At 44.5% G+C, this 26,642-nt stretch overlaps 1 protein-coding gene across 1 annotated transcript; it reads right to left on the bottom strand.

Moving 5' to 3' along the window:
• Positions 1-3,667: 3,667 nt before the first annotated feature.
• ZC3HAV1L (ZC3HAV1 like) lies at positions 3,668-19,662 on the bottom strand. Its single transcript, XM_084279344.1, has 12 exons — positions 19,344-19,662; positions 18,129-18,264; positions 16,839-17,133; positions 15,788-15,886; positions 13,928-14,051; positions 12,394-12,589; positions 11,700-11,820; positions 10,113-10,209; positions 7,663-7,741; positions 6,215-6,349; positions 5,373-5,520; positions 3,668-4,656 (listed from the first exon to the last, which is right to left on the bottom strand). Exons 1-12 carry the CDS (start codon positions 19,652-19,654, stop codon positions 4,382-4,384), a joined length of 2,016 nt encoding a protein of 671 aa, XP_084135470.1. The 5' UTR covers positions 19,655-19,662; the 3' UTR covers positions 3,668-4,381.
• Positions 19,663-26,642: the final 6,980 nt, after the last annotated feature.

Here is a 26,642-nt window from a genome sequence, read left to right as displayed (position 1 = left end):
CCAAAGGCAATCCAGCTGTAGAGGGAACTACTTAATCAGCAGTATCTTACAGAAAAGCTCCCAAGAACTCAGTTACGTAGTGAAACGTGGTGCTTTCAGTATTGAGGGAAAAAAAAAACATTACAAGGAATTCAGTGGTTTGAGTACTTGTTTATTTACCACATAAAAAAGTTACCACAGCAGTTTCAGAAGTAGAAAACATGGCAGGTTTTCTTTTTTCTGTGTTAATGGAAAAATAACAGATGACAAAGTTACACGACCAGCCATCTTATTCCAGTTATTTTACTTATATCCACACACACATCTCCTCCAAGAAGTTAAAGGTTTTTAAAATATTACTAGTTTTACCTGAATTAACCATCAAAAGCATTATGGAAAAATATCTGAACATGGAAAAAAATTTATTTTCTGGCAAAAAGATGAACAGGACTTTAGTTATTCCATTTTGTAGCTGAAACGCTGGTTCCGTTCAGCAGAAGAAAGGCATACGAGCCTTATTCTCACTTGAACACATAGATAAGCACGTTTTTGTTTTGACAGAAAAATCTTATTCTGCACAGGTATGAAAGCTTTCATAGATTTTGTTGTTGTCCTCCTCAATGTAGTATCTACCAACGGGCTCATTTCCTGGCATGAGATTGACCATGTGTGTTCTATTACAAGTCTCTCAGAAGAAAGCATACAGACAACTTGCTTCTCTACATCCTCTGTTTTACTGGGTTAAAATACAAGTAGGAACATTTGCCTTTAGATATCATGCTGCCTGTTGTACATCTCACCTGGGAAGCTGTTCTGCGCTGCCTTACTGAAGCTAATCATGGCTAAGATGCTGCTTCACAGTGGTGAAGTAATAAAGTAACCCAGTGTACACCTGTCAATCATAGTCCACATGAATTAAAATGAAGGGTGTCTAAAATACAGGTAGAGATGAGCTATTTTTGGTCCTAAACAAAGTATTATCTTAAGGCTTTTACAGCACACGAGCTATCGAGTACTCATTTAGGAGCGTTACAGCTGTGATAAAGTAGCTGCCTATGCATCAGCAGCTTCAATCTTAAGAAACACGTGTCAGTTCAAGTTTTTTATCTGCATATATCTACGCTGACTGCTCAACACCAGTAAATTAAACAGTCTTCAGATTTTTGAGGGCTTCAGCTCTGTAGCTGAAGAGCACCCCTCAAGCAAGCACATTCTGCCTGCAAGAAAGCAACTTGACTGCACAGGGAACCGGCATACTTCCTCCAACCAAAGGAGCAGTACAACTAATCAGGCAGAGTGTGTCCTGGTTTTTGGCTGGGGTAGGTCATTTTCACAGGATGCTGGGAGAGACGACTCAAACTAGGCAAATGGATATTCAATACCATATGATGTCATGCTCAGTAAGAGGGGGGAACGAGCCAGGAAGGAGGAATCGCTGCTCAGGGCTGGGCTGGGCATTGGGTGTTAGGCAGTAAGCAAAGTACACTGTGTATCACTGCCTTAGCTGAGATAAAGACAGCTTGATAGGTAAAGCAAAAGCAGTGCACGCAAGCAAAGCAAAACAAGGAATTCCATCACCACTTACCACCAGTAGCCTACTCACTGGTGGGGTGAGAAGCAACAAAGGCCACAGCTCTGTGTAAGCATTGCTCAACAACAAAAACATCCCTGAATTATCAACTGTTTTCAACACAAATCCAAACCAGCCCCATAGCAGCTACTATGGAAAAAATTAACCCTGTCCCAACCAAAACCAGCACAGGCAGGCACTCCTTGTTCCAAACCATTTACATCATGCTCAGGTCCCACCCTCCAACACATCCTCATCAACCACCACTCCCATTCTCACCCTTTGACACAATACACAGAAATTATTCCCTTAGTCCAGGGACCACCCCTGTAAAGTGTTCATAAAATGTCCACAGAATACCCACTGAGTTCATTCAGCCCATGATTTTGGGCTCCATCGGTAATGGTGGTCACTCAGGACAGGAGAGGTGATCTGTCACATGAAGTTACTGGGCACCAAAGCCCTTTCAGGTCAGGTGACTGCTGCACTTGCCCTGCTTTCTTCTAAGGCTTGTTCTCCGTTGGTTCAGGTGGTTCCTGCCACAGCAACTCCCATAACATCCAACTCAAATCCTGGTGGCAGCAATTTAAAGCTATTTCTGCTACAGTCTCCACCCCTGGTGCCTTTGGACCAGACCATCGAGTTTAACACTGCTGTGAACTCCTCCTGCTCTGGCTTGAAATGATCGACTGGCTGCAGTCCCTTAGGGGTGACCTACTCTGAGTGGAGCCTTATCTATGAGCTGCAGCCTCTCCAGGGGTACACGTGCTGTGACATAGGCTTATCCACAGCCACAGTTGCTTTGGTGCACCTGTTCCAGCGTGACCTTCTCCATGGGCCACAGCATTTTCAGAGGCAAACCTGCTCTGATGTGGCCTTACCCACAGCCACAGTGCCTTCAGGAATGAACCTGCTCCAACATGGCCTAACCCATGACTGCAGACCTTCCAGGGCTGTACCTGCTGTCATGGACTCATCCATGGCCACATGCTGGGAGGTGCTCGAGCATGACTTCATGCACAGCCAGAGATGCTTTGAGGTGCAGCTTCTCCAGCATGGTCTTTTATCCTTGGGCCATATTCCCTTCCGAGCACACCTGCTGTGCCACGGATGTAACCACAGGCACAGATGTTTCGAGATGTACCTGCTTTGGTGTGGACTCCTCCACAGGTCACAGTCCCTTCAGCTGGACTTCACACAGGGCTTCCAGCCTGTCCAGTACAGCAGCACAGAAACAGCAGCGATGCCCTGGCCACGGGCCAGCCCCAGGCACGTGGCCGTTGCTGTCATGAGAGTGTTCCCAGGCCCAGCAGAGCGAGATGATCAGCAGCAGCACAGCACTGCAGCCACCAGCGAGAGCAGAAAGCAGCTGCTGACGAGCACTGAACTCTACTGTGCAGTAAGGGAAGCAAAGCCCCATGGCAGTCACAGGAGTCTGTCAGTTAATATCTGGCAGCAGTAAGAGCTGTAAATTCGATCTGGCACATTCCAATCAAACATGTCGTTATCTTGAAACCTTTGAGCCCCACATTTTGTGCCAAAGGGACTGTTGTGGTTTAACCCCAACTGGCAACTAAGCACCAGGGTTCTCTCACTTGCTCCCCCTGGCAGGATGAGGAAGAGAATTGGAAAGATTGAAATAAAGACAGCTTAACAGGTGAAGCACAAACCACACGTGTATGCAGAGCAAAACAGGGAATTCCGTCTCCATTTCCCACCAGGAGGCTGGAGTTCAGCCATCCCCAGCACAGCAGGGCTCCACCACATGCAATGGTCACTTGGGAAGACAAATGCTATCACTCCAAACATCGCCCCCTTTCTTCTTCCTGCAGCTGTATATGCTGAGCATGATGCCACATGGGTGTGGGATATTCCTTTGTCAGCTGGGGTCAGCTGTCCTGGCTGTGTCTCCTCCCAGCTCCTTGTGAACTCCCAGCCTACTCGCTGGTGGGGTGGTGTGAGGAGTAGCAAAGGCCTTGGCTCTGTGTAAGCACTGCTCAGTGGTAACTAAACGATCCCTGAATTACCAACACTGTTCACAGCACAAATCCCAAACAATCCCAGACCAGTTACTGCGAAGAAAATAAACTCTGTCCCAGCCAAAAATCAGAACAAGCATTTATTTCATAGAGCTAGGTCGACTGTTTGTGTACCACAGCACCAAGAAAACCTTACTATGCTTCCTGTCTTTGGTAGTAGTTTTCAGTAAGACAATTAATAAGTGAAAAATAAGTCTGTTCCTTTCTAACATGCAAGTTTAATTTTTGAGGCCCTGTTGGTAAAAATTAACAGGGACAAAACCCAGTGCTGCTAAGAATTTATGCAATGAGTTGAGCAGAGATACAGAGATTGTACAATCTCATTTGCAAACACCAGAATGTCTACTGTTACAGAAGACAGATTATTTAAAAAGTTTTAGCAAGTTTTGAATTAAAAGATAAACAGGTAGAAGCAGACCACCTCTGACCAGTAAGCACATGTAAATATCTACCCTGAACAATTATAACTAAATATTGTTTAAATTTGACAATCAGAGCCAATCCTCACATCACAACCATCAGTGAATTCAGCTAATTTACTGAAGTCTCTAGTAAGGCAGGGAACCATGATACGTGCTAAAGAGTAGGAGACAGACACAGGATTTTGAGAATTCTAAACCATCCTTTGTGTCATTTTACCTCTTGTTTTCTATTGCACAGGAAGGACAGAATAAAAGTTTCTGAACACTCACCTACCCAATTACAAAACTTCTAAAAATCACTTTTTCACCTCTTAAGCCAATACTAAAAAAATGTTTATACCAGCTGAACATAATGATGATGGGTGTTGCTGCTATAGCATTTTTACCAGTGCCTGGTCAATGTATTCTATGAGATACTCTGGATAAACCTGTTGTTTCTCAAAGATGACAAAGATAGAAGGGTTTGAAAAGTTATTCACACAACTGTCGTAGAAGTTTTGGTTGTCCTTCAAGGGAGGCCGAACGTAGGAAGAATTACCCAGAGTGAACTCTCCCACGAGCACTCGTGCCAGAAACATGGTCTTGGTGTTTGAGTGTCGCTCGCAGTAATTGTCAGAGTAAGATGCATCCCTTGCAAAATAGCTCCCTGCAGAAGAGAAACCAAGACACAGCTGCTAAGACACCAAAGTTGCAGGGAAAGAGGTGATAAGTGTGAAAGTGAATTCATAAACAAAAGCCATGAAGCAGTTCATGAATGACCTTTCTAAAGCCTTCACTAGACCTCCACCTTTCACCAACCCCACTTAACTTCCTTTCCTGGCAAAGGCTACTAATACTCACTATCACACTCCTGAGAGTTACAATTGAGTATTGAATCAGATGGGCGGGTGGTTGGTCAGTCAGCTTGCCTCCTGGCTATTCTACTTGGTATGTTTATCCTTTCCTGGACATGAGAATATAATTTGCTAAGAAGGTAAAAAGCCTGCAACCAGAATGGTATTTATGTTCCTGGAAAAAAAAACCCACAACAAAACAACTCCAAATAATGCCATGCTGCCTTACTGTAGGAGCTTGGAGAAACTGGAACACACATAAGCCTGGGCTCTAAGAGAATCCATCCCTAGAAACGGCCTCTCCTAAACTTGTCTTCTCTTGCAAGAACAGAGTGGAGCAGAGAAGCCAAGGTGTTTCAGTATGCCTCAGCCCCAAATCATCATTGCCAAGGTCAGCTACGTTGTCCACACCATCACAGAGACAAGCCTTAGATTGGGTGAGTGCCCTCTAACTAACTTTACACCTCTGAAGTAGCTACTGAAAATTTTTTTAGCAAGTCCAGGGTTAATGAAAGAGATGAAAAACGACCTTTCCCATAGACAGTCCCATGAAGGCCACAGATCCTCCAGTCAAAGTTTTGGTGACAGATGGCATCAATGTATTTTTTACTGGTCCCATGAAATAAAAATCTCTCATCCGCAGCCTTTCCACCATTGTTCTTCCGCATCAGTTCCTTCTGCCTGCAATAAGAAGCAGTATCTTTGCAGTTCCAGACAGGTTCCTGTCATACGAGCACTCAGAGACAATTTTACACAAGAAACATATTCTGAAAATGCTTACATTAAGGTCTAAATTTTGGACACATAAGGTATCTTGCTGTCTAGCTGCATAAAAATGTGCTTTCATTATACTCAAATGCCTCCAGATACTTAATAATAAAAATGTTTTGTTTCATTCACTGCCTGTTGGGAGAGGGGGAGGAATCGCAGCATTTTTTTTTCCCAGACACAGGAGTTCATGTTAACGCTTCCCCTCAGTGAGTTTTGCATTTAGCTTTGAAGACTGTTTCACTCCTGACCAGCTACAAAACAGTGCCTGTGCCACATGTGACTGATTACCAGGTTCAAGGCTTCATGGAAGGCAGCTGTCCTGGACGCAGGCCTGGCACAATTCAGAACCACTTACTCAGGAGAAAGGATTCCTCCCACAGAGCCCATCTGACTATCCTAAGCTCTAGGTCTTGACTGTGTTTTAATTTTATCAGTACCTCTTTGTCTCCACGTTGACCCTGGTGAGGTATTTCAGTGAGGGAGTGGAAGCAAACTGTAAAATGCAGCTGCATTTCAGGAATGCGCGTGTCTCTCTTTAGCACACAGCTAACTGCAGTAACAGCAAAGTTCATGCACATGTAGCCGAGCAGTATTTTACACATACCATTGAAACAGTTCCCAGAGAGATGGGTTCTGAACTCTGTGAATCTTATTAATAACCGTTTTGGGCATTGTGCGCTGGAAGTCCACCTTCACTTTCTTGTATTCTTCAGAAGAACTGTCAAGCTCAATCAGCTGTAAGGAAAGGATTAAAAAAAGCTACTCTCATCTTGCATGAAAATCCTAAGAAAGCCACCCTACCCAGCACACTACTGAGACCTTTAAAGTCTTTTCTGTGAAGCAGAGGTACAAGCAGCAAAAATACTCTTGGAAAAAAGGCACATTAGAGATCACTTTTTATAGAAATCTGTAGAAGTAAGCTCATACCTAGGGAACATTAACTCCTGAGGTGTAAGGCACCCAGGATGCTCTTTCATGGGACATTAAAGGAGTTGCATACTTTTATGCAGCCACTCATCCCTATTTACTATTTGGGCCACAACACCTTTGCATGCATCTACCAAACAGGACCAACACATGAAGAAAGGAGAACATAAATTAAAAAAGAGAGAATGGAGAATTTATGCTGCAGCACAGCAGAGTACCTCTACACCCACACCTTTCACATCTTTACAGTTTATACTCCCTACAGCCAGTGAACACAAACTGCACTGCCTGTGATTTGTAAGGAAGTTTTTATTCAGTAAATAATTTTAGGGAAGGGTAAGGACACAGTGCTAAAAATCAGCTCCTGAATGACAGTCATGAAAGCAAGCAAAAAGTCTTCTATTTCCCATGGCACATCAAGAATGTCAACATTCACTTTTCCTATTTTCTATTGACAATTTCTTGAGGATCTGCATTTTGCCAAGTTAGTACTTTTCAAGCTGAAAACAAGATGATCTGTTCTGTAGCTATAGTTACCGGAGTTGACAGAGGCGGCAGTGAAGGCAGGCAGGAAGGCAGCAAAGGTAAACCATGCTGAAACTAACTGGGTGTGTTACAAAGGTAAACAAGTTCCCTCCTCTGGAGTTATGGTATGTTTTAGTAAATGATCCCAGCCTGAACTCTGCTCTTCAGCAGCGCTCCACAGACAAACAGCCTACTTACACACAGCTCGGGCAATGGCTGCCCTGAAGTTCAGAGGCATGATTTATTTCTCATGCTTCAGCACATGTTGGACTTGAAAGTTACCTATCTTGGGAACCAGTATCAGTCATGCTAATACAGCACAAGCTTCAGGCAAATTTGCCAAGGAAAAGAATAAATAGGAGCAGTGAAAGTCAACATTGCCATGGTTATGCTGACACAATTTGTTAGTTTAAATTTGGATCCAGCTTCACCTCTAGGTCTGCCCAGTGTGATATCAGGTTCAAATTTATCAACACCTCTGCATTATGTTACACAAGAAACAGTCATCTACAAAGGCATGAGAAACACTGAATCTGTAAAGTCACAAACCCGCATGTGACAGCACAGATGGAGAGAAAGAAGAAAGAGCTCCAGACCTTGAATCCCAGTTCAGGCAGGGCGGATTTGTCCCAGTGAGTTGGAATGCCCCTTAGCGCTTCCGTGTGCTTAAAGCCCCTGTACATTACAAGACATTACAGACAGGTAATTAAACCAAAACAAATCCCTACATTTTACATACCTGTAATACTAAACATTCTGGCCAAGTTTAGGGACAACATTGGCAACTGAACATATTCAGGAACACTTTAAAGTTTCCTTTTCAGTTCAGTACATGAAAATATTTGTTCCAAATCATAATGTCAAGACTTATGGCAGGAAGTAAGATGCCAAATGAGAAAAAAAATAGATATATACTGAACTAAACATGAAAGTAGTTTCCTTTTGTTGTGAAGAGTTGAATGTACACATAAAAGCTTTGCTCCACTGGGGTAGGTAAACAAAAATTCATCCAGTACAATATCAGTATGACAGAAACAGGATAGATACAGCCTTCCCCTCCACTTCAACCCCAATTTTAATTAGCCCCTTTAGTTGCTCTTTTCTGCATTGTTTAAGCAAGCACTCTGTGCTGCAAGGGAATGCTTAAGAAAAGTTTTCTGTTACATGCAATTATATAAAACTTTCCTCCTTGCAGAATCCTCCCACATTTTGCTCCACCTGTAACAACTACTCCTTTACTCTCAGACTGTCTGGTTGTTCTCAAAAGATTTTTTTCTAACCACGTACTTAGTTTTTAAAATTACTTCTCTCAGATGTCAGAAAGGGCTAGTATGCATAAATATTATTGCTTCTATATGTATCAGCTGCTTTAAGATAGTTCCCTGTTTTGAGTTTGCGTGGCAAGGTTTTGGCAGTTGTGGGCTGCAGGAGTGGTTTCTGCAAGAAGCAGCTACAAGCTTCCCCTAACCCCACACAGAGTAAATACCAACCAGGCTCAAGGCCAGACCCGCTGCTGACCGATGCTGAGCCATCAGTGATGGTCACAGTGTTTCTGTGATAACATATTAAAAAAGGAAAAAACCCCACAAGTAGAAGATTTTTGCTGCCAGAGAGGGGAGTGAGAAGATGTAAGAAACTTTGCAGACACCAAGGTCAGTGAAGGAGGGTGAGGAGGCACTCCTGGCACCGGAGGAGAGATTCCCCTGCAGCCTGTGGAGAAGTCCATGATCATAAAATACCCTGAGCTGGAAGGGAGCCATAAGGATCATGAAGTTGAACTCCAGGCTCCACATAGGGACAAGATCCGACACTTATCCTTGTTAAACTTCATGGTGTTGGTGACTGCTCAGATCTGTAATCTGTCCTGGTCTCTCTGTAAGGCTTCTCTACCCTCAATGGAGTGAACAGGGTGCCACCTGCAAATTTACTTAAGACACCTGCTGGTTCTGTGTTGATTGAGGTCGTTTATGAAAATATTAAAAAGAACTGGACCTAAAACAGAACCCTGGGGAACCCCACTAGTGACTGGATGCCAGCCAGATGGAACCCCATTTACTACCCCCCTCTGGGCCTGGCCCTTCAGCCAACTGTCCACCCAATGCATTGTGGCTTTGTCCAGTTGTATGCCAGACATTTTGTCCAACAAAATACTGTGAGACACAGGATCAAAAACTTTACTGAAATACAAGATTTCTAAAGTAGAGATTCCACAGGTATCCTGTTGAGGCTGGGACCGGGTTGGAAACCTGTTCTGGAGCAAGCTCCTGGCAGGATCTGCAGCCCATGGAAAAAGGGGCCTGTGCCAGAGCAGGCTTGCTGGGGAGGCTTGTGACACTATGGGAGACCATGCTGGAGCATTTGATCTTGAAGGTCAACTCCATGGAAGCCACACTGGGGTAGCTGGTGAAGAACTGGAGCCCCCATGGGAGGGACTAATGTTGGAGAAGTTCATAGAGGACTGTCTTTCATGAGTGGGACTCCATGCTGCAATAGGGAGAGTGCAAGGAATCCTCCCCCTAAGAAGGAAGGGCCAGCAGAGACAACTTGTGACAAACTGATGGAAACCCCCCAATTCCCCATCTCCCCCTGTGCTACTTGTGGATGGAGCAGGGAGATAAATCATGAATAAAGTTGAGCCCAGGAAGAAGAGAGGTGTGGGGAAATGTGTTAAGATTTTTCTCCCCTGTCCAGTTGAGGAGTGACAGAGCAGCTTTGGTGTGCATCTGACCTTCAGCCAGGGTCAATCCACCGCACTCCCTCTAACCAGCAGCTCATGACATTGTTATACATTCAATTACTTTCTGAGCTTCACCATTCCCATGACCAAGCCCAAACTCCCATCACCCCCAAGGCTCCTGAGCTGCTTGAAAACTGTTGGCCAGGCTGGATTACTGCCCTGGCTAGACATTTCTGTTAGAAAGTTATGTCCCTTCCCCCTCAACTTCTTTCACAATTACCTTAACAGCTGTTCCTTCACCTTATTAACAGCTTTGGAAGATCACAATGCATTAAATCCATCACCTCAGAATGAACAGTTTCAGTTTACCTTTCTCTTGCCTTTTCCACCTCTGTCTCAGAGACAAATTTAGGTCTTCTGCAAATACTTCTCTCTGTTTTGTAGCGAATGTTTTTCTGAATCATGGCTGGAAGAAAAAAAAAAACAAACCACAGCAGAACACCAAAAACTTGAACAACCAGAAACACGATTTAGAAAGCCTTCACACTGCAGAAAAACTTGCCACTAAGCTCTTTTGTCGAAAGTGTTGAATTAAAGGCACTGAGCTTTTCACTTCATACACAAAGGGAAGTCAGAGCAGGATGTGGAACACATGATCTATCTCTACAAATAACTGAGAAATATCTTAGTTTCAAGTTTGCTCTTCACTTTAGAAGTAATGACAAGAAACAAGTAGCTATTTTCTTTTCATTGGTCCATAAGTCACACTTAACTGAAAAGGATCATTGTAAAATAAGTATCTCCTTTTGGTCCATGGATTGAATCCCGTTCTTCACAATCTGCAGTCAAGATACTGTCCTTCTACAGGCCTTTCTAGATTGCAAAGTGGAACTTACATTGTAAGTGTAACCAAACAGGTACCACAGGCCGTCCCTCTTTATTGACTATCAACAGAAACAAGCCACAGCAACCTAAATTTTAGGGGCATTCTTTCTGTAGCTACTGCCACATCATACTAGCAACTATGAGTCAGTAGCAGCCAGCAGAATGAAACCTCATCTTCAGAGGTACCCACAGAAAGACGAAAACAAACCAATGAACCAACCTACCTCTTGGCACCACTAAGCCTAGAAACTAAGTTCTGGAAGACATCTACATTGCACATATTTGCCTGTTACTACAAAAAAATAAATCCCAAACTTTATAAAGGGGATTGATTTACTATGGCATTTTCTAAGCCAGACAAGTTTCCCAGCCTATAAAGAAGATTTCAGCACTGCTTTCAACTGAATCACAAACACATCATATACTCTTGCTGCTTGGTTTCCCCCCAACCCAAAATAGAATGAGATAGCAACAGAGAGTTGGGTGAAATAGAACTACACCAAAATGACACGGCTGGGCAGGTTGCTTCCCACCACCATTCCCCATGATTTTTGAGGAGGATACCTGGTAAGGCAACAGCTCAGAGAAGCCAGTGCCATCACAAGTGGTTTAAATTTCCCTAACACTTGGAAAAGCCATCGTTCTATTTTGACATAGCCAAGGTATTTCCCTCGGCCTTTCCAGACAGGCAGAGCTATGAAAAGACAACAGCTACGCAGAACAGAACCCGGCTTACCAAGTCTTCCAGAAGTTTCTCGTCATTTGGGTTCGTGCGAGCGTCAGTGGCCATGTAACGCTTTGACTTGCTGACGGACATTTTGAAACCCAGCACAAGAACTTCTCAAAAAGAAAACTTCTGGAGGAACAGGAATGCCACTTGGCATAATGTGAACAGCTCTTACCCTAAGGACTTTGACAGAAGCTGTCCCTGAACTCTGAACCACATTGCTTACAAGTTTCTCTTTCCTGACTGCTGCATCACTGAGGTTTAAAACCACAAAAGGCCCGTGAGGGAGGGAAAAGGAGAGTAACAAAACCAAGCAAAACAAAATCCAAGCAAATGGAACATACCTCCAAAATTGAGTTCATATTCATGTCTTCCAGCACTGAAATTCAGCTTTGGAGACCCTTTGGCTATGTAAGCTTTCTCCAGGTCATCACTGGAGACAGTGGCAGCTGCATGACCATCACTCTGTCAGGCCAAAAACCGAGGGAAAAGAAAAAAAGTCACCTGGGCTGCTATATAACAAGAAGTTTAAAAATCACAGCTGTCATATGGTATGGCTGCAGCACCATCTATCAGCCTTTGTGCATCATAGGGACCAATAGGCAGAGAAGCCTGTTGAAACCGGCCCTAAACCAAACCAAGCAGTGTTATGAAGCCTAAACTTACATGCCGTGAACACTGAGGCTGCGCATTCACCAACCAGACCTTAGCAAAGATGCTCAAGGAACTACTGGTATCTTAGAAAAGGAAGTTTTATTCAGGAGCAATAAAAAGAATGTATTCACGTGATCCTATCTGACATGACTCACTGAAGAATTATGCCAATAATTTCTGTGGCTTGCCAGCGAGCACTCCCCTAACACAAACTGAATTCTCAGGGAAAAGATCCCATCAGGCTTATAAAGTCCATCTGAACAGTATGAGTGAGAGGGAGGAAGGGAGAGGATGACAAAAGAAGGGATGATATAAACTCTGTGTACTTTGTCAGTAATTCTGCATTTTTAACACCGATTTTTTTTCCTATTTTTCCACACTTACTTCTTGTCCATACTCCTGCCACACACCATATTCATCTTTCCAGTACCACATCCATTCTGTTGTAAGAATGAAGTGAGGGGGTTTGGTCACAGAGGAGGCTGTAGAAAGACGTCTAACGTTTGCAACCCCACAGGTCATATTCACAAAAGAGATAAATGGCAAGACAAGGCCACTTTCAGTAGCAACATTATTAAATCTATAAAAAAAGGAGAAAAAAATAATCAGAACTGAATGTGAAGTTTTACACATAGGCCCAGAAGCCCACCACAAATGTGCATATTAGCTCAACATCACTCAAAAGCAGAACACAAACCTGCAGTTTCCAGTCTCGGTTCTGTCTTGCATTTGTACATATACTGCATCCCAAATTCATAAAGGTATTTCTGTATTCTTAATGGTTCTCTGCACCCAAGAGTATCTCTCTCTCTCTCCAGATACAGAAAGTGTTCTACCAGTTCCACAATATGGACTGGGAGAGAAGAGGGTGGTAAGGGCAAATCTCATGCTACCTTTCCATCCTCCACCTCAGAAGGTGAAAAAGAAAGTTATTTCTAAGCGTGGGGTCAAGCTGTGTATTGACAAGCTCTGACCAAAGACAGATTCCCACAAGTACTTGTGATAAAATCACTATTCTCTGCAGCTTTCCAGCAATTCTTAGTGAGGATTATGACTTTCTATGATAGCAGCAGTAAGAAGTATTTATATATTTTTTCACAGCCAAGAATATTAGAGACTATTAGTCAGCCACATAGAATAGCTGGTGGATGACCCTGGCGAGCAACCAAGTACCCACAAAGTCGCTTGTTCACTCTCCCTGTCCCCTACACAACAGAAGGTAGAGAATAGGACAGGCAAAAGTGGGAAAAGTTGTGCATTAATATAAAAGCAGTTCAAGAGGTGAAGAAAGGGGGTAGTGATAAATAAACAAAGCAAAACAAATCGCTTACCATCTCCCAAAGGCAGTCTAAAGCCCAGCCTGCTTCCAAACAGTGGCTACACCCTAGAAACCAAAAACCCAACCCCCCTCTCCCTTTGCCACAGGTTTGATTGCTAAGCATGATACTACATGGTATGGCAGATCCCATACCATATGGGATGATCAGTTCAGGTCAGCTGTCGCAGCTGATCCTCTTCCAACACCTTGCCCACCCCCAACCTACCTACTGATGGAGAAGCAGGTCAGAGTAGGAAAAAGAGAAAGCCTTGACTCTGGGCAAGCACTGCTCAGCAACACTGAGCACACTGTTGCATTATTGCACTGCTTTAGTCACAAATCCAGAACACAGCACCACACAGGCTGCCATGAAGAAAGCCAAACCCAGTAAGCTAACCCTGTACAGACTCCAGGTATAAGTAAGTCATGATGGAGCAGATCTCCAGCAACAGCAGATCAACAAAGTGAGGTCAGCGGAAGAATACTGAATGAAGCTACTTATGTAATGACTGCAATAGAACTGTAGCAATTAAAAGCCACTAAGGGCCTTGTCCAATAGAGCAAACTCCAAACATCATTAAATTTTTTAAGAGTTTATACCTGGTGTTTTTGGGGTCACAATAAGCTTTTTCTATTTCTTCCATGTTCTTCAAGTCTTTCCAGGTATTACCATCAGAGATCTGCCATCTATATGGCAAGTGAAAATGAGTTCTGATACACTTGTCTATAAAAGTTTAAAAAAAAAAAAGGGATGCATTATTTTTACAGGCTATAAGAAAAACTCCAACATTCACAGCTGTACACCTAGCTTGTGAAAGTATCAAATGCATACCTACAGAAAGCATCTGCCTATGCAATCATTACAAGCAACAGCTCAGAAATTTTTAGCATGAGCAAGCAATTTTTGAGCTTATGTACAAGTTCAGTTTCTGCACCTACTAGATTCTCTTTGTGCATCAAAATTGTTAGCAGGAGCTCAGTGATGAAGAACTGTTCTGTCTTCTCAGTTTCAGAGACAAAAGTTTACAATGCAATGAGATCACAAGCTCATATGAGGCTATTACTTCACATACAGAATAACAATGTAGACTCAAATATCTATGTCTAACCTTAGTCCCACGTGGTGTGCTTTGGGGAAAAAAACCCCCAACCACAAAAAACCCCAACCACAAACCAGTTTTTAGTTTTAGGATAGCTCATTTAGAGACTTTCTAGGAGTCTCTAGGGGTCCAGACCCCACCAGAAGGAATGAGAACAGTGGTTGCAGTGGCCCAGGTATCACAAGTATCACTTGGAAATCATTCAAAGAATCAGTATGCAGTCTCACTCCTCGACAGGAGTGAGGATCACATCACCAGTACACACACACATAAACTTGAGGCTTAGCTTCCATAGTAAAACAACAGGGAACTTAAACTACAGGGAAAGTCAAGGAGTCTGCAAGAAGGTGTGCAGTACATCACAGAGCTTCTACAGGTCAAGAACATCAAGAAGGAAAAGGATGACAAAGGGACAAGAAGAAAGCTGGCACAACAGCTTTTTTCCTGGACAAGCTGGAACATTTTGAAAGGCAGACAACTCAGACTGGTGGTACAGAAGAGTGCTAGAAGAAACAAGGAAGAACGTAGAATTCAGAGTATCTTTTCAGCTATTCGGAAATGAGACTTGTGTCATCCAGAAATCCCTTAGCTGAACACAGGTGGAGCAGCCAATCTCCAGCACAGGCTGATATCATACATTCCAGAGTAAAACAAAACAGCTTATTTGTTGGTATACCAGGTAGGTCAAACACTTTCCTACCAGCACTCAAGTTGTGAAGTTTCTCCTTTCTGTGACAAAAGTCTATCACTTCCTCTTTATGTGTGCCATGGTTTTGCCCCAGACAGCAGCTCGCTCACCCCTCCCTCCCAAGGGGATGCAGAGCAGAATGGGAAAAAAATCTCGTGGGTTGAGACAAAGACAGTTTAACAAGATAACAAGGAAAAAAAATAATAACAAGAATAAAAAAATCATACAAATGAAGCAAGTGATGCACAAATACAACTGTTCACTGCAACAGAAGAAAAAAACAAAACCAAACCAACCACCACCCAATGCCCAGTCTGTTTCTGAGCAGCAATCCCATCTCCCATCTTCCTTCCCAAGTTACACACAGAGCATGACATTACATGATGCAGAATATCCTTTTGGTCAGCCTGGGTCAACTGTCCTGGCTGTGCTTTTCCAGCTTCCTGTGCACTTGGCGGTTCATGAGAAGCTGAGAAGTCCATATCTTAGTGTAGACACTACAACTACCTACTAACAACTAAAACCATTGGTGTGTTAGGAACATTGTTCTCATAGTAAAACAAAACCACAGCATTACACCTGCTACTAGGAAGATAATTAACTCTAGCCCAGTCAAAATCAGGATAATGAGAAAAGGAAAAGTAGACTGGAGTTGTTAAAGTCACAACCTACCTTTAAAGCCACAATTTCTGTACAGATGATATAAACAGATCTGTCCCAGTTCTTCTTCGTTTGTGGTTGAGGATACTTGGCTAGAGCTGTGTTTTCTCTCTAGAGGGGTGAATTACAAGCATTATTAATATACCTTGTTCCAATAAACCTTCTTAAAAGTGCGCTTATGGGTAGAGAAGATGCCTAAAAACAGTGTTTGCAACTGCATTCAGCTCCAGAAAGGCACTGAAATCCTTGATAACCTTGTATACTCAGAAGTCCTAACCCCTTTATTCCTCCTTTCTAAATGTGACTTTCCTGTAAATGCTAAATTCCTCAGGTGGAGTTTTATCTATCACTGCAAAACAATAATAAAATCCAAAGCCTTTACATTGCTGGATGGACTTCAATTACTCATGCTATCCACATAGCTGTCCACCTTGGCAGCTACAAAATCTGATATCTCAAAATTTGTTACTTCCGCAAATTAAAGCACACCTAAGGAAACGATGAAGGGAACTGGAGGGAGAATGGCTGAGATAAACACACATCCACTTGGATTTTCCATTCTGTTATCACTAAATTACACAACTTAGAATTCTAAGAAACTTCAAAATAAAAGGAACAAACAAAATATTACATCTGAGAGATAACCAGGATATTGCTGTCTGAATTCTTGTGCTAAACAATTGCTACATTAAAGAAAACAAACCAGTTTATAAGCACACAAGTAAATGCCACCCCTATTCGTAAATGGTTCACCACCCTTGCTTATGTTTGTTGCTTTAAAAAAATTATAGATCTCCCGATTTCCAGTTCACATTATGCATTTCTAATTCCAAACTTAAGATTTTTTTATAAATACCAAGCACTGTATCCCTCGGGAACCCATAATGCCTTGAAATCCACTTCATTTATCAAGACACAAACCTCTCAATGAGAAAGGTGCACGGTCCCTCCTAAAAGACACATCAAGATGTGAGTTCTGTTTTCTTTTTCTTAATACATGTGTGACAATGTGACATTCATTATAACAATTCTTCTGATGTTTTCCAAAGATGGTATCATTTACCTTTGCGTGGTGAAGTCTTGGCATCTTCTGTGTCACACATGTTCCAGTTGTCCTTTTTTATGTCATACATATTCCTATAAATGGAGGGTAGTTTCACAATTATGTTTGAGCTCATTCCCTGTCTCTCCAGTTTCTCATAACATTCTGACTTTAATAAGTCATGGGATCGCTTGCAGCTGCTGCCAAATCTGCACTGTCCCCGCAAATAGTACTGGCAAATATGGAGTTTGGTGCAGATCTTCTTATAGGTACAAGATCCATAAGGCCCATCACCTTTGTTATAATGCAAGCAGACCTTGGTAGAGAAAAAAATAAAAGCAAAGTATAATGTGTTCATATAGACTGTTTGAATTCAGAATTTTTATATTTTTACAACTACGTTTACATTTGCATTTTCTTCTTGTTTTCCAAATGACTGATTGACAGTTTTCCTTTTGCCCTGGTTGATAGCTTTCCTTTTGCCCTCCTAACGTCTAGAAAGATCTTTCGACGAACCACCACCATCTTACAGACACTCTGAAGCAGACAGGACTGTAGGCTAGGATAGGCTATTTTATTGTGTTACTACCCCACCTCTTTGGTTTTCTATTTTTGGAATAGTGAACTTTATTGAATTGATGGTAAGAAGTACTGGATCTGTCTGGGATGGAGTTATTTTTTCTCACAGCAGACCAAATGGTGCCATGTTTTAGATCTGCGACCCAAACAACGTTGGTAACATACCAGTGTTTCAGGTACTGCTGTGCAGTGCTTGCACAGTGTCAAGGCTCTCTTCTTCTCCACTCTGCGCCCCCCACCCCAGGGTTGGTGGGCTGGGACAGGACAGCTGGGACAGCTAGCCCAAACTGGCCAAAGAGATATTGTATACCATATAACATCATGCTCTAAAATAAATTAAAAAGAGGGGGAGGGAACAGAGGCTGGTCCTTCTTACGAGGTAGCCCTCACTTACAGACTTGCTGGGCTTGTGGGAAGTGGTGACTAACTTTCCTTGCAACACTTGTTTTCTCCCCTTTCCTCCTCTTGCTGAACTGTCTTTATCTCCATCCACAAGTTTCTTTTGTTTTTCTTGCAGGGAAGAGGGAAGTGAGTGAAAGGCTGTGCTTAGCTGCCTGCTAGGGTCAGCCTGCCACAGATGAGAACAGAGGATGGAGATTTAAAGTTTCAGATCGGCATTATGCTAACTAAAATGACATCTAACATCTCCAGCCAGGATCACGCCTCTTCATTTTTGGATTCTCACTGAAACACAAGGCTCAGGGACTGTCACAGAGCACTGTGACTACTCACCTCTGGTAAGAGGGAAGGGTCGTTTTGAAGCAGAAGCTGGCGAAGTTCACCACTGTTAAAATGCTCAAGTCCATATTGTTTTAGAACAAAGAGGTTGTGGTCCGAGTGGAAGTTGTGAACAAACTTGCATTCCTTCCTACAAGTTAGGAAACCCAAGAGCAAAATGAGCGGAGCAGCCTGGCACCGTTCCACCCCCCACACTATCGCACTGAGCAGCGCCACAAGCACACCCCATCAGCTGGTCTCAGAAGAATCTCTAGCGCTCCTTCACAGAGCAATTATGTGACTCGCCGAGCAGATTACATAATGACTCTGAGGATAATTACCACGCTATTTGTGATTTACGGTGGTTACGACATTAGTGCAGTCTGACAACACCGGCGGTTCTGACCCGCAGCTCACGATCACGCGGGAGAAAAACACCGACCCGCCCGCACAGCCCCCCGGCCGATCCGCGCGTTCCCCAGTCATTCGCCGTGTGCGGGGGGAGGCCAAAAGCTGGGTGGTGAGGCAGGGAGGAAGCGTCGCAACCCAAAGTCTGTGGGAGGCAACCGCTCCTGCCTCTCGTCTTTAAAGAGAAAAACTGGGGGAGGGAGGTGGCGGGGGGTGGGGAAGGAAAGCAAAGTACTTCCGACACGGAAACGAGCTGCTAGTGAAGCTTCCTCGCACCCCAGGGGGCATACCGACGCTGAGTCCCCCTCCCCCCGGCAGCATCGCCCTCACCCCAGAGAACAAGCCCCGTTCCAGGACCGAGCTCTCAGCCACCAACTGCCCGCACCGGGAGAGGCGGAAACGATCGCAGCCCTCCCCCGTCCCGGAGCCTCCAGGGCTCGTTAGGAAGTAGCAGCCTTTCCTCTCCGAAACACTTATCGTGAGCACTCCCTCCGGCGACAGGGCAGCCAGCGCAGGCCGCAGCAGCGCCCAGCCCCGCTGTTCGCCGCAGGGCACAGGCGGCTTCGCTTCGCGGCATCCCGAGGCCGGGCAAAGCCCCGGTCCACGAGGAGAGGGAAGGCCGCCGAGGACCGAAGCGGAAAGGGGACTCCGCGGACACTAACCGCGCCCGGGGGCAGAGAGCAGCACGCGAGGCCCACGCAAACGCTCCGCAACCCCCTCCGCCCGCTCCTGTCCCGGGCAGAGCTGCGCGAATCCCCGCTGGCAGTCCCGGACGGAGAGGTGGCGATGGAGAGCGCCCCGGGCCGCCCCCTCGCCCCTCACCTCGCCTGCTGGTTGCGGCAGAGCCCCTTCAGGTGGTACTTGCAGAGATGCAGCCGCCCGCACTGCCCCTCGCATCCCGCGCCGTGCTCCTGGCACAGCCGCACGGGGCTGGTGGCCACCACCACCACCCCGGCCGCCGCCGCCCCCTCCTCACCGGGCCGCCGCACCAGCGTGAACCGCTGCGCGTCCCGCAGCACCAGCGCCAACTGCTCCGCCGTGGGCTGGCTCGGCAGCCGCCGCTGGAGCTCTCCCTGCTCCAGGCATCCGCCGCTGGCGCACAATAGCTGCAACGCTTGTGTAGCTAACGCCATGACCGAGGAACGGCTACCTTCCTCGGCCTCAGCCGCTCTCGGGGGCCGGCCCCGGGCAGCCCCGCCCCGGGACGCTCCACGCATCGCGGCGCGGAAACGAAAACGAAACCGCCGGCACTGGGCCACGGGTATGGGTGGGGCTCAGCGGTTGGCCGCAAGGCACGAGTCTCCCTCGGACTGCTGAGGTGCCTCGGAATCCCAGGGTCACCCAAAAGGAGTTGATGTCTCTTCAGCAGGGGTGGGGGGTGGTTTGTTTTGGTTTTCTTCAACCTGACTGCAGAGAGTTAGATGTGGTGGCACTGCATGAGGGCCCTTTGCCTTCCTCCTCCTGCTGAGTTTTAGGGTGTATTGGCCATTTTAAATCAGATTCGATCAAAGGGATGGCAGCTGGAAGGTCGTGCATGTCCTATAGGATTCAGTGGTCCAGGGGCGAAGAGAGAGTGCGGACGAGTCTCCTTCACCGTCTCCAGCTACAGGAAGAAGTCTGGTGTTTGTGTTGTTAGGCACCAGTAACATTCTCAGTAAAGGCGTGTGACCTGTGGGTATTCTGAAGGCCACTCTCACACTCTTTTCAGTATCTAAATTAAGAGCTCAGTCATGGGCATGCATCAGCTGGACAGGCAGCCCCCCTGTTTGCCGTGCTCATAGTGCCACGCAGTGTCACTGCGTCGCTTGCACTGCAGCCGTGGCACCAGGCTGTGGCCCAGCAATGTGCTTGCCCTCTGAGAGCCCATAAGGTCCCTTGACCGGGGACCATCTTTCAGTTCTTTTTAATGCCTTCCTGTGGATCATTGCAGTACTGCTGGCGCTGCACCCCGTTCACTCAGAGGCATGCTTTAAATGATGGTAAAACAGTGTAAAATTGCATTATTTAAGTCAAGACTGGCAGCAGCTGGCATGGGAGCGGTTAACATGGGAGATGATTCCCATGGAGCAAGAATCCTGCCTGCTTCCTTCTTCTGCCAGTCAGGTTCTGTTGTGTCGTTCCTCTTCTCTTGTCTTATTTCCTGCTTGCCCTATGACATAAGGAAGGGAGTGACTAAATGAGAAGCTAGACAAGTACATTGAACGGAAGACCAGCTATGCTAGGTCAGTTAGAGATTCACATAGATCTCTAGCCTGCCTCTGACAGGCTACCAACAGATGCCTAGGAGGCAACATGAGAGGCTCTGGCATTACTCTCCTTCATGCCTTCCTTCCAGAGTCTGCTGATCAGCTTTCCTGAAACACAGGAAAAGTGCTATTCACTTTCTTGGTTCAATTTCTGATTTTATATCCACTGATCATGTCTCTCTTTGCTGTCTCTTTACAAAACTGAGAAGTTATTGTCTATTTTAGTCTTGTGTTCTGTGTAAGACATTCCATGGTTTAGGCTTTGTCCTCCTTTGTTCCTTAAGACAGTCTTTCCTCTTTCCTTAAGAGGCAGACCCATATCTGTGAGGTGTGAGTGCATCAAATGTGCACAGTGGCTTATCAGTGGTTTTTTTGTGTCTTCTGCTGCACTCCTAATAATCCCTACTGTTTGGTTTTGTTGATTACTTTTGAGGTTGGAGTGTCATGGTTCACTTAGATATCTCAAATTTACAGGACAATGTACTCTGTAAATTGAACTTTATTGTATGAGCTCATTAGGAAAGAAGACAAATAAGCATATCAAACAAGGGCTCAATCCCCTGTTGTACAGACGTATCTAAAATGTGAATTCACTAACTCATCACTTCATTAATTCATTAAGTTTCTAACTTACAGGTTCTCTAATTTGTAACTCATAATTCCTGCACCTATGAGCAAACTAGTTACCTAGCCAAGGGTGAGAGTGCTCATCCTTCCTCCTCTGTCCTGATGTGGGAAGCACAAAAGCCTCAGCGGTCTGGCTGCTGTTGGATCAGCTTCAAAAACTTTTTAGGTAAGCTGATGTCATTTATACATTTCAGCCTGGATGTTTGGTCTGTATCAGCTCTGTAAGTCAGTGGATTCTGAAGAAATTTCAAGAGTATTAATAAATAAGAATTCAGAAGAAAATAGCTGCAGGAGACAGCAAGCTGTAGGGATATGAGCTGCATAATAACCTTTATCCTTTCCTGTCCATCCTGTCCTGCCTACGTGTTGCTCTTTCTTTGACTTAATGGTACTCCTCCTAGCATAAGAGTGAAACAACATGTAGGAGCTGGTATTTTCATATAATTATCCCATTTTCCCTCCATAGAATTATAGAATCACAGAATACCCTGAGTTGGAAGGGACCCATAAGGATCATCAAGTCAAACTTCTGGCTCCACACAGAGACAGCCAAGTCAGAGCATGTCACTGAGCGCATCGTCCGGATGCTTCTTGAGCTCATTCAAGCTCAGTGCTGTGACCACTTCCCTGGGGAGCCTGTTCCAGTGCCCGACCACCCTCTCAGTAAAGAACCTCTTCCTAATACCCAACCTAAGCCTCCTCTGTCTCAGCTTCATACAGTTCCCTCAGGTTCCATTACTGGTCACCAAACAGAGGAGATCAGTGCCTGCTCCTTCGCTCCTCCTCATCAGGAAGCCATAGACCGTGATGAGGTCTCCCCTCAGTCTCCTTTTTTTTCTTCAGGCTGAACAAACCAAGGGACTTCAGCCTCTCCTTGTAAGACTTCCCCTTCAGACCCTTCACCATCCTCCTTGCCCTCCTCTGGACACTCTCCAATATTTTAGTGTCCCTCTTGTACCGTAGTGCCCAAAACTGCACACAGTACTCAAGGTGAGGGCACACCACCACAGTGTAGAGCAGGACAATCACCTCCCTGCTCTGGCTGGCAAATGCCGTGCTTGATGCACACCAGGATACAGTTGGCATCTTATTCCCAACCAGTTATACTTCAGAAGCCATCACTATCCATATGAAGATAGGACAGTTTCTGCCTTCTTGTCTAAATCTGCAATGAATTTTAGCTGCTGTTTCATCATTCAGTGTACTATGAGGTCTTTCAGCAATTCTTCACAGTTGGCCATAATCACTTTTGTGGTGGTTTGCGCCCTGGCTAGAGGCCAAATACCCACCAGAGCCACTCACTCACTCACTTCCCTTTTCAGCCCAAAAAGGGAGAAAATACATGTCAGGAGGCTTAGGATTCAAGATATGGACAGAGTGATCACTTTGCAATTAGTGTCATGGGCAAAACAGACTCAATGCAGAATAAAAGAAAAATAAGTAATTTATAACACCACAGATACACACCCACTGAACCAGTCGGGTAATGAGAAGTGCGGCCAGGTCTTAAAGCACCTTCCCCCCCACCCCTCTCTTCTTAGCAAACTGAACTTCATTCACGATTTTACTCCCTTCTTCCCCCCCCAACATGGTGCGGGGAGGGGCAGGGAATGGGGAGTGGGGTTCGGGTAGGTTCCTTACAAGCTGCTTTCCTCCTCCAGATCTTAATTTCAGATCTATACTTCCCCCCACCCCTCCCTTCTTCACAGACTTTACTTCAGTCATAAATTCTCTCCCTCCTTCCCCCCCTTTCTTCACAGAGGCGCCGTGACCATCGCCGATTGGCTCGGCCCAGGTCAGCAGCAGCTCTGGCCTTGAGTCGGCCGGTCTTTACTTTCTGGGGTCTGCAGAGAGCTTCTGTCTGCTTCTTGCAGAGCCATCTCGGCAGCACAGCTAAGCAAAACTGCGGCAACTTTTTTTTCCCTGAATAATACAGTGTTCTTGGGAAGTCTTACTGCCTTATCCTCTTCTCCTGGTGATTTATGTTTACTAGTGCAGGGCTGAGCAGTCCTACGTGGGGGGAGTGCCCTCTGCTGGGAAGAGCTTTTGGGAATCGAAGTCAACTGCGCAGACTCTTCTGACCCACAGAATAGTTGAGGTTGGAAGGAGCCATGGGAAGTCATCTGGTCCAAACCCAAATTCAGATCTTTCACCCCTGAGTTATTCAGAAGATGGATGGAACACTCCTAATTTTGGTGTTTTGTCTAATATTTTCAAGTCATTGGATATGCTTCCATGTCAGTAGGCAACAGCTTGGCTGAACCAAAACACAGTGAACCCTGTGGGGTAAAAAGTATGGAAGCCAGCATGGTACTAGATGGTACCCCATTCTACCCAGTAGGCCTCCATTTACTTTTAATTTCCAGTGCCCTAAATCTATCCCATGTAACTGGTTCCCAACCTTTTACATCTGAAAGACCTGTCCCAGCATCACAGTGCTGTCCAGGTAACTGTTTCAATTACATCTTCCCTCCACACTTCCTTTTCTCATGTATCTGAAAAAAAACCCCCACTCATTTGGCAGAAATACAGCATTTTTTAATCAAAATTTGTATCAATGACTACACCAAGGCAGATGTCACCATTAGAGAAAGAGAAGAACAAAAGAGAGCAGAATAAGGTCAGGGTTGGAGGGGTGTTCACAAAGTAGCTTTACACCACTGCAATTCATTCCAGTGAGTTGGTGTGCATATCACAAAGTTCACATTGCTGTCCCTGCCCTGCAGCTAGAATGAGTTTTTCAAGGCTCTGGAGCAGAGTGGCCATTCTGTCTCTTTTCCTGAGAACAAAAGTAGAGCTAGGAAAACAGGTAGTGACTGATACAGAGAGGAGATTTGCAAAGCTGCCTTTGAATTTAAGTACCTTCCCATCCCCAAATGCATACCCAGAGTAAAACGTAGCTTATTCCTTCTCACACAAGTTTTTTGTAGCTTGTTTTGTGACATGTTCCTCAGGAAGAAAAAAAGTACCTCTTTGATTTGATAGAACTTCCCCACCTATGAATTATATATAAGCAAAATTCTACTTTCTCTGTCTTCAGAAGAATTTTCTGCTAATGGAAAAGTCGCTTTTAATTCATAAAATTAAGTACCTGCAGTGTAAGAAGGGGTTATATTAGACCTCAAGGGCACATGAGGCAAGTGGCTCCTCTTCACATCTTGAAATACTCTAATCAAAGGTAAGGCTGGAACTGTTTTCTTAAATGCCATTGTAGGGTAATTGCGTATGAGCTATTCTGAGTACAGTTTATGACTATGCTGTGCCTTGGCCCTGTAATAAGCTCCCTTTAAGCAGTTCCTACCGTTCCTGAACAGCTGCTGAACTGAGAGCTCATGGATTTTTAATAATTGTGGGACTTCAGGCACTGCAACTGCAGTGAGCCACCTTTGCTAATATCTGATGTATTGTGCAATGAAAATTCTACTCCAGAAGTTTTCACGTGTCTGGCACTAGACTAGTATCTTTATTTTTAGGAACAGTGGATGGATAATCGTGTTAATTTGAATTGTGACATCATTTCATGATTTTGCATGCATTGATCTTCAAAATGTGATTTAATGATTTTCGCATGAAATTTTTGTGTGCATCTTTAAAACATCCACTATCCTGATACTGCATGGTGCACCCTTTTCCCACCCTGTCTACATGTTTTAGCCCTTTTCCTAGCTAGCATGGCAAACCTCCTAGCTTTGTGTTGTCAGTTCTGGAAGATGATGTAAGGAGAATAGGCAGAACAGGGGAGATTTTAGACTCACTTGTGAACTAGAATGTTCTCTGGTCAAACATCACTTTCTGATTGATACAGCTGCATCGCTGACTTTCAGGGGTTCAGAAGTTTAGAAGTGGGATACATTTGCTTGCAGATGTATTTGATTGCCTCTCAACCTGCCATATAAACTCATGTTCAGAGGGCTAATCAATTTTCCAGTGATGATATGACAACATGGTCACTTTTAAATACTTGTCTAAACCTTCAATAATTTGGTCTGCAGCTGTTCTGTTTATAATGGTGCTTATTTGCTCTATATTATTTGAATGTCCTACTCTAATTTCTTCACTTATTACTTTTATTTCTGAAATCTGGACTAACTGACAACATACCAAGCTTACAGCTACAGTCCCAAGAGTTTCCTACTGGCACATGCATCTAAAAATCGTTCGGCCAACAGATTACATGAGCATCTACAACTCAACAAGAAGAAACTGGAAGCTCGGTTCTGGTGCAGTACATGAGTAGCACCAGACTGTGGGGCTGTTGGCTGTCCCAGTGATCTTTCAGTTTCTGCAAAGAGCGGGATAAATCCACTTTCTACTGCTGCCTCAGGGCTGAGCTTATTTTCATATAGTAACAGTATATTCTGAACATGATCTAGGAAAAGCTGTCTCTTTTGTAAGAATAGTCCAGTCAAATGGTACTTGTAGGAATCTATTGTGTATAGTTTGCTTTGTTGCATGAATATGCTTCAAGTGGCCTTGCTTTGAAAATAAAAATAATTTGGGGCTGAAAATTCACAGTAGAGTTAGTGATGCTGTTGTCATTGGTAAACCTCTATGTTTATTCTGTGGAAGGTTTAGTTATTTGGTATGGGTTTAAATATCTGTTTATTTTACAAGCCATAGACTTTTGCTCTTCTTTGTTTCATGCCTTCAAACTCATCTTCACTCTTCTTTCCTCTACATATGTCCTCTTCTACAGGAGATTTCATGTCTCCCCTACTTTATTCTTGTAAGGACCAAGTTGTGCGCTCTTCTCCAAGGTCTGATCCTAAAACTCATGGGGGTAAACATGGGAGGGAATCTTTCTATTACCTTTGAGGCTGCAGGTCTCATTCCTGGTGGTTGTTTCGCTAGTTCAGTATTTCAAGATGCTCACTTCTTGCTAGAAGTGAAATGCACAGCCTTGCCAGGTCACATAGACATGTCCCTAAGACTTCTGTGTTTTCTTGAAACACATCTTTCTTCCAGGACTTCTTAACAAGGTTAATGACTCCTTTAATATTACAGTGATCCTCAAATGAGCATTAAGTGAAGTTTTGTCCAAATATCTTGCTGTGACCATTTCTATAACTGCAGAAACATTTTGGCCCACAAATTCACCCCTTTAAAAGACAGGGTAGGTGTCACAATTATAATAAGTGGAAAAAACCCCAAATCCATTGATTTCAGCCAAATTCTTTTGTTCCTGTTTCTCTTCATTTAGAATAGAAATTCAAAATGAAATTTGTGCAGCATGTAGGGGGAAAGCATG

This window comes from Gallinula chloropus, assembly GCF_964237585.1.
Source record: "Gallinula chloropus genome assembly, chromosome: 1".
Lineage (NCBI taxonomy): Eukaryota > Metazoa > Chordata > Aves > Gruiformes > Rallidae > Gallinula > Gallinula chloropus.
The sequence above is the reverse complement of the archived record's forward strand: the minus strand, read 5'-3'. Positions and strand labels throughout refer to the sequence as shown.

Excerpts from the sequence above, each read along its gene's own strand:
- ZC3HAV1L (XM_084279344.1), bottom strand. The coding sequence starts at position 19,654 with ATGGCGTTAGCTACACAAGCGTTGCAGCTATTGTGCGCCAGCGGCGGA. Across the intron at positions 12,590-13,927 it reads TGTGACCCCAAAAACACCAG|ATTTAATAATGTTGCTACTG; the intron begins GTATAAACTCTT and ends CTTTTTTTATAG. Across the intron at positions 4,657-5,372 it reads TGGGACTGTCTATGGGAAAG|GGAGCTATTTTGCAAGGGAT; the intron begins GTCGTTTTTCAT and ends TCTCTTCTGCAG.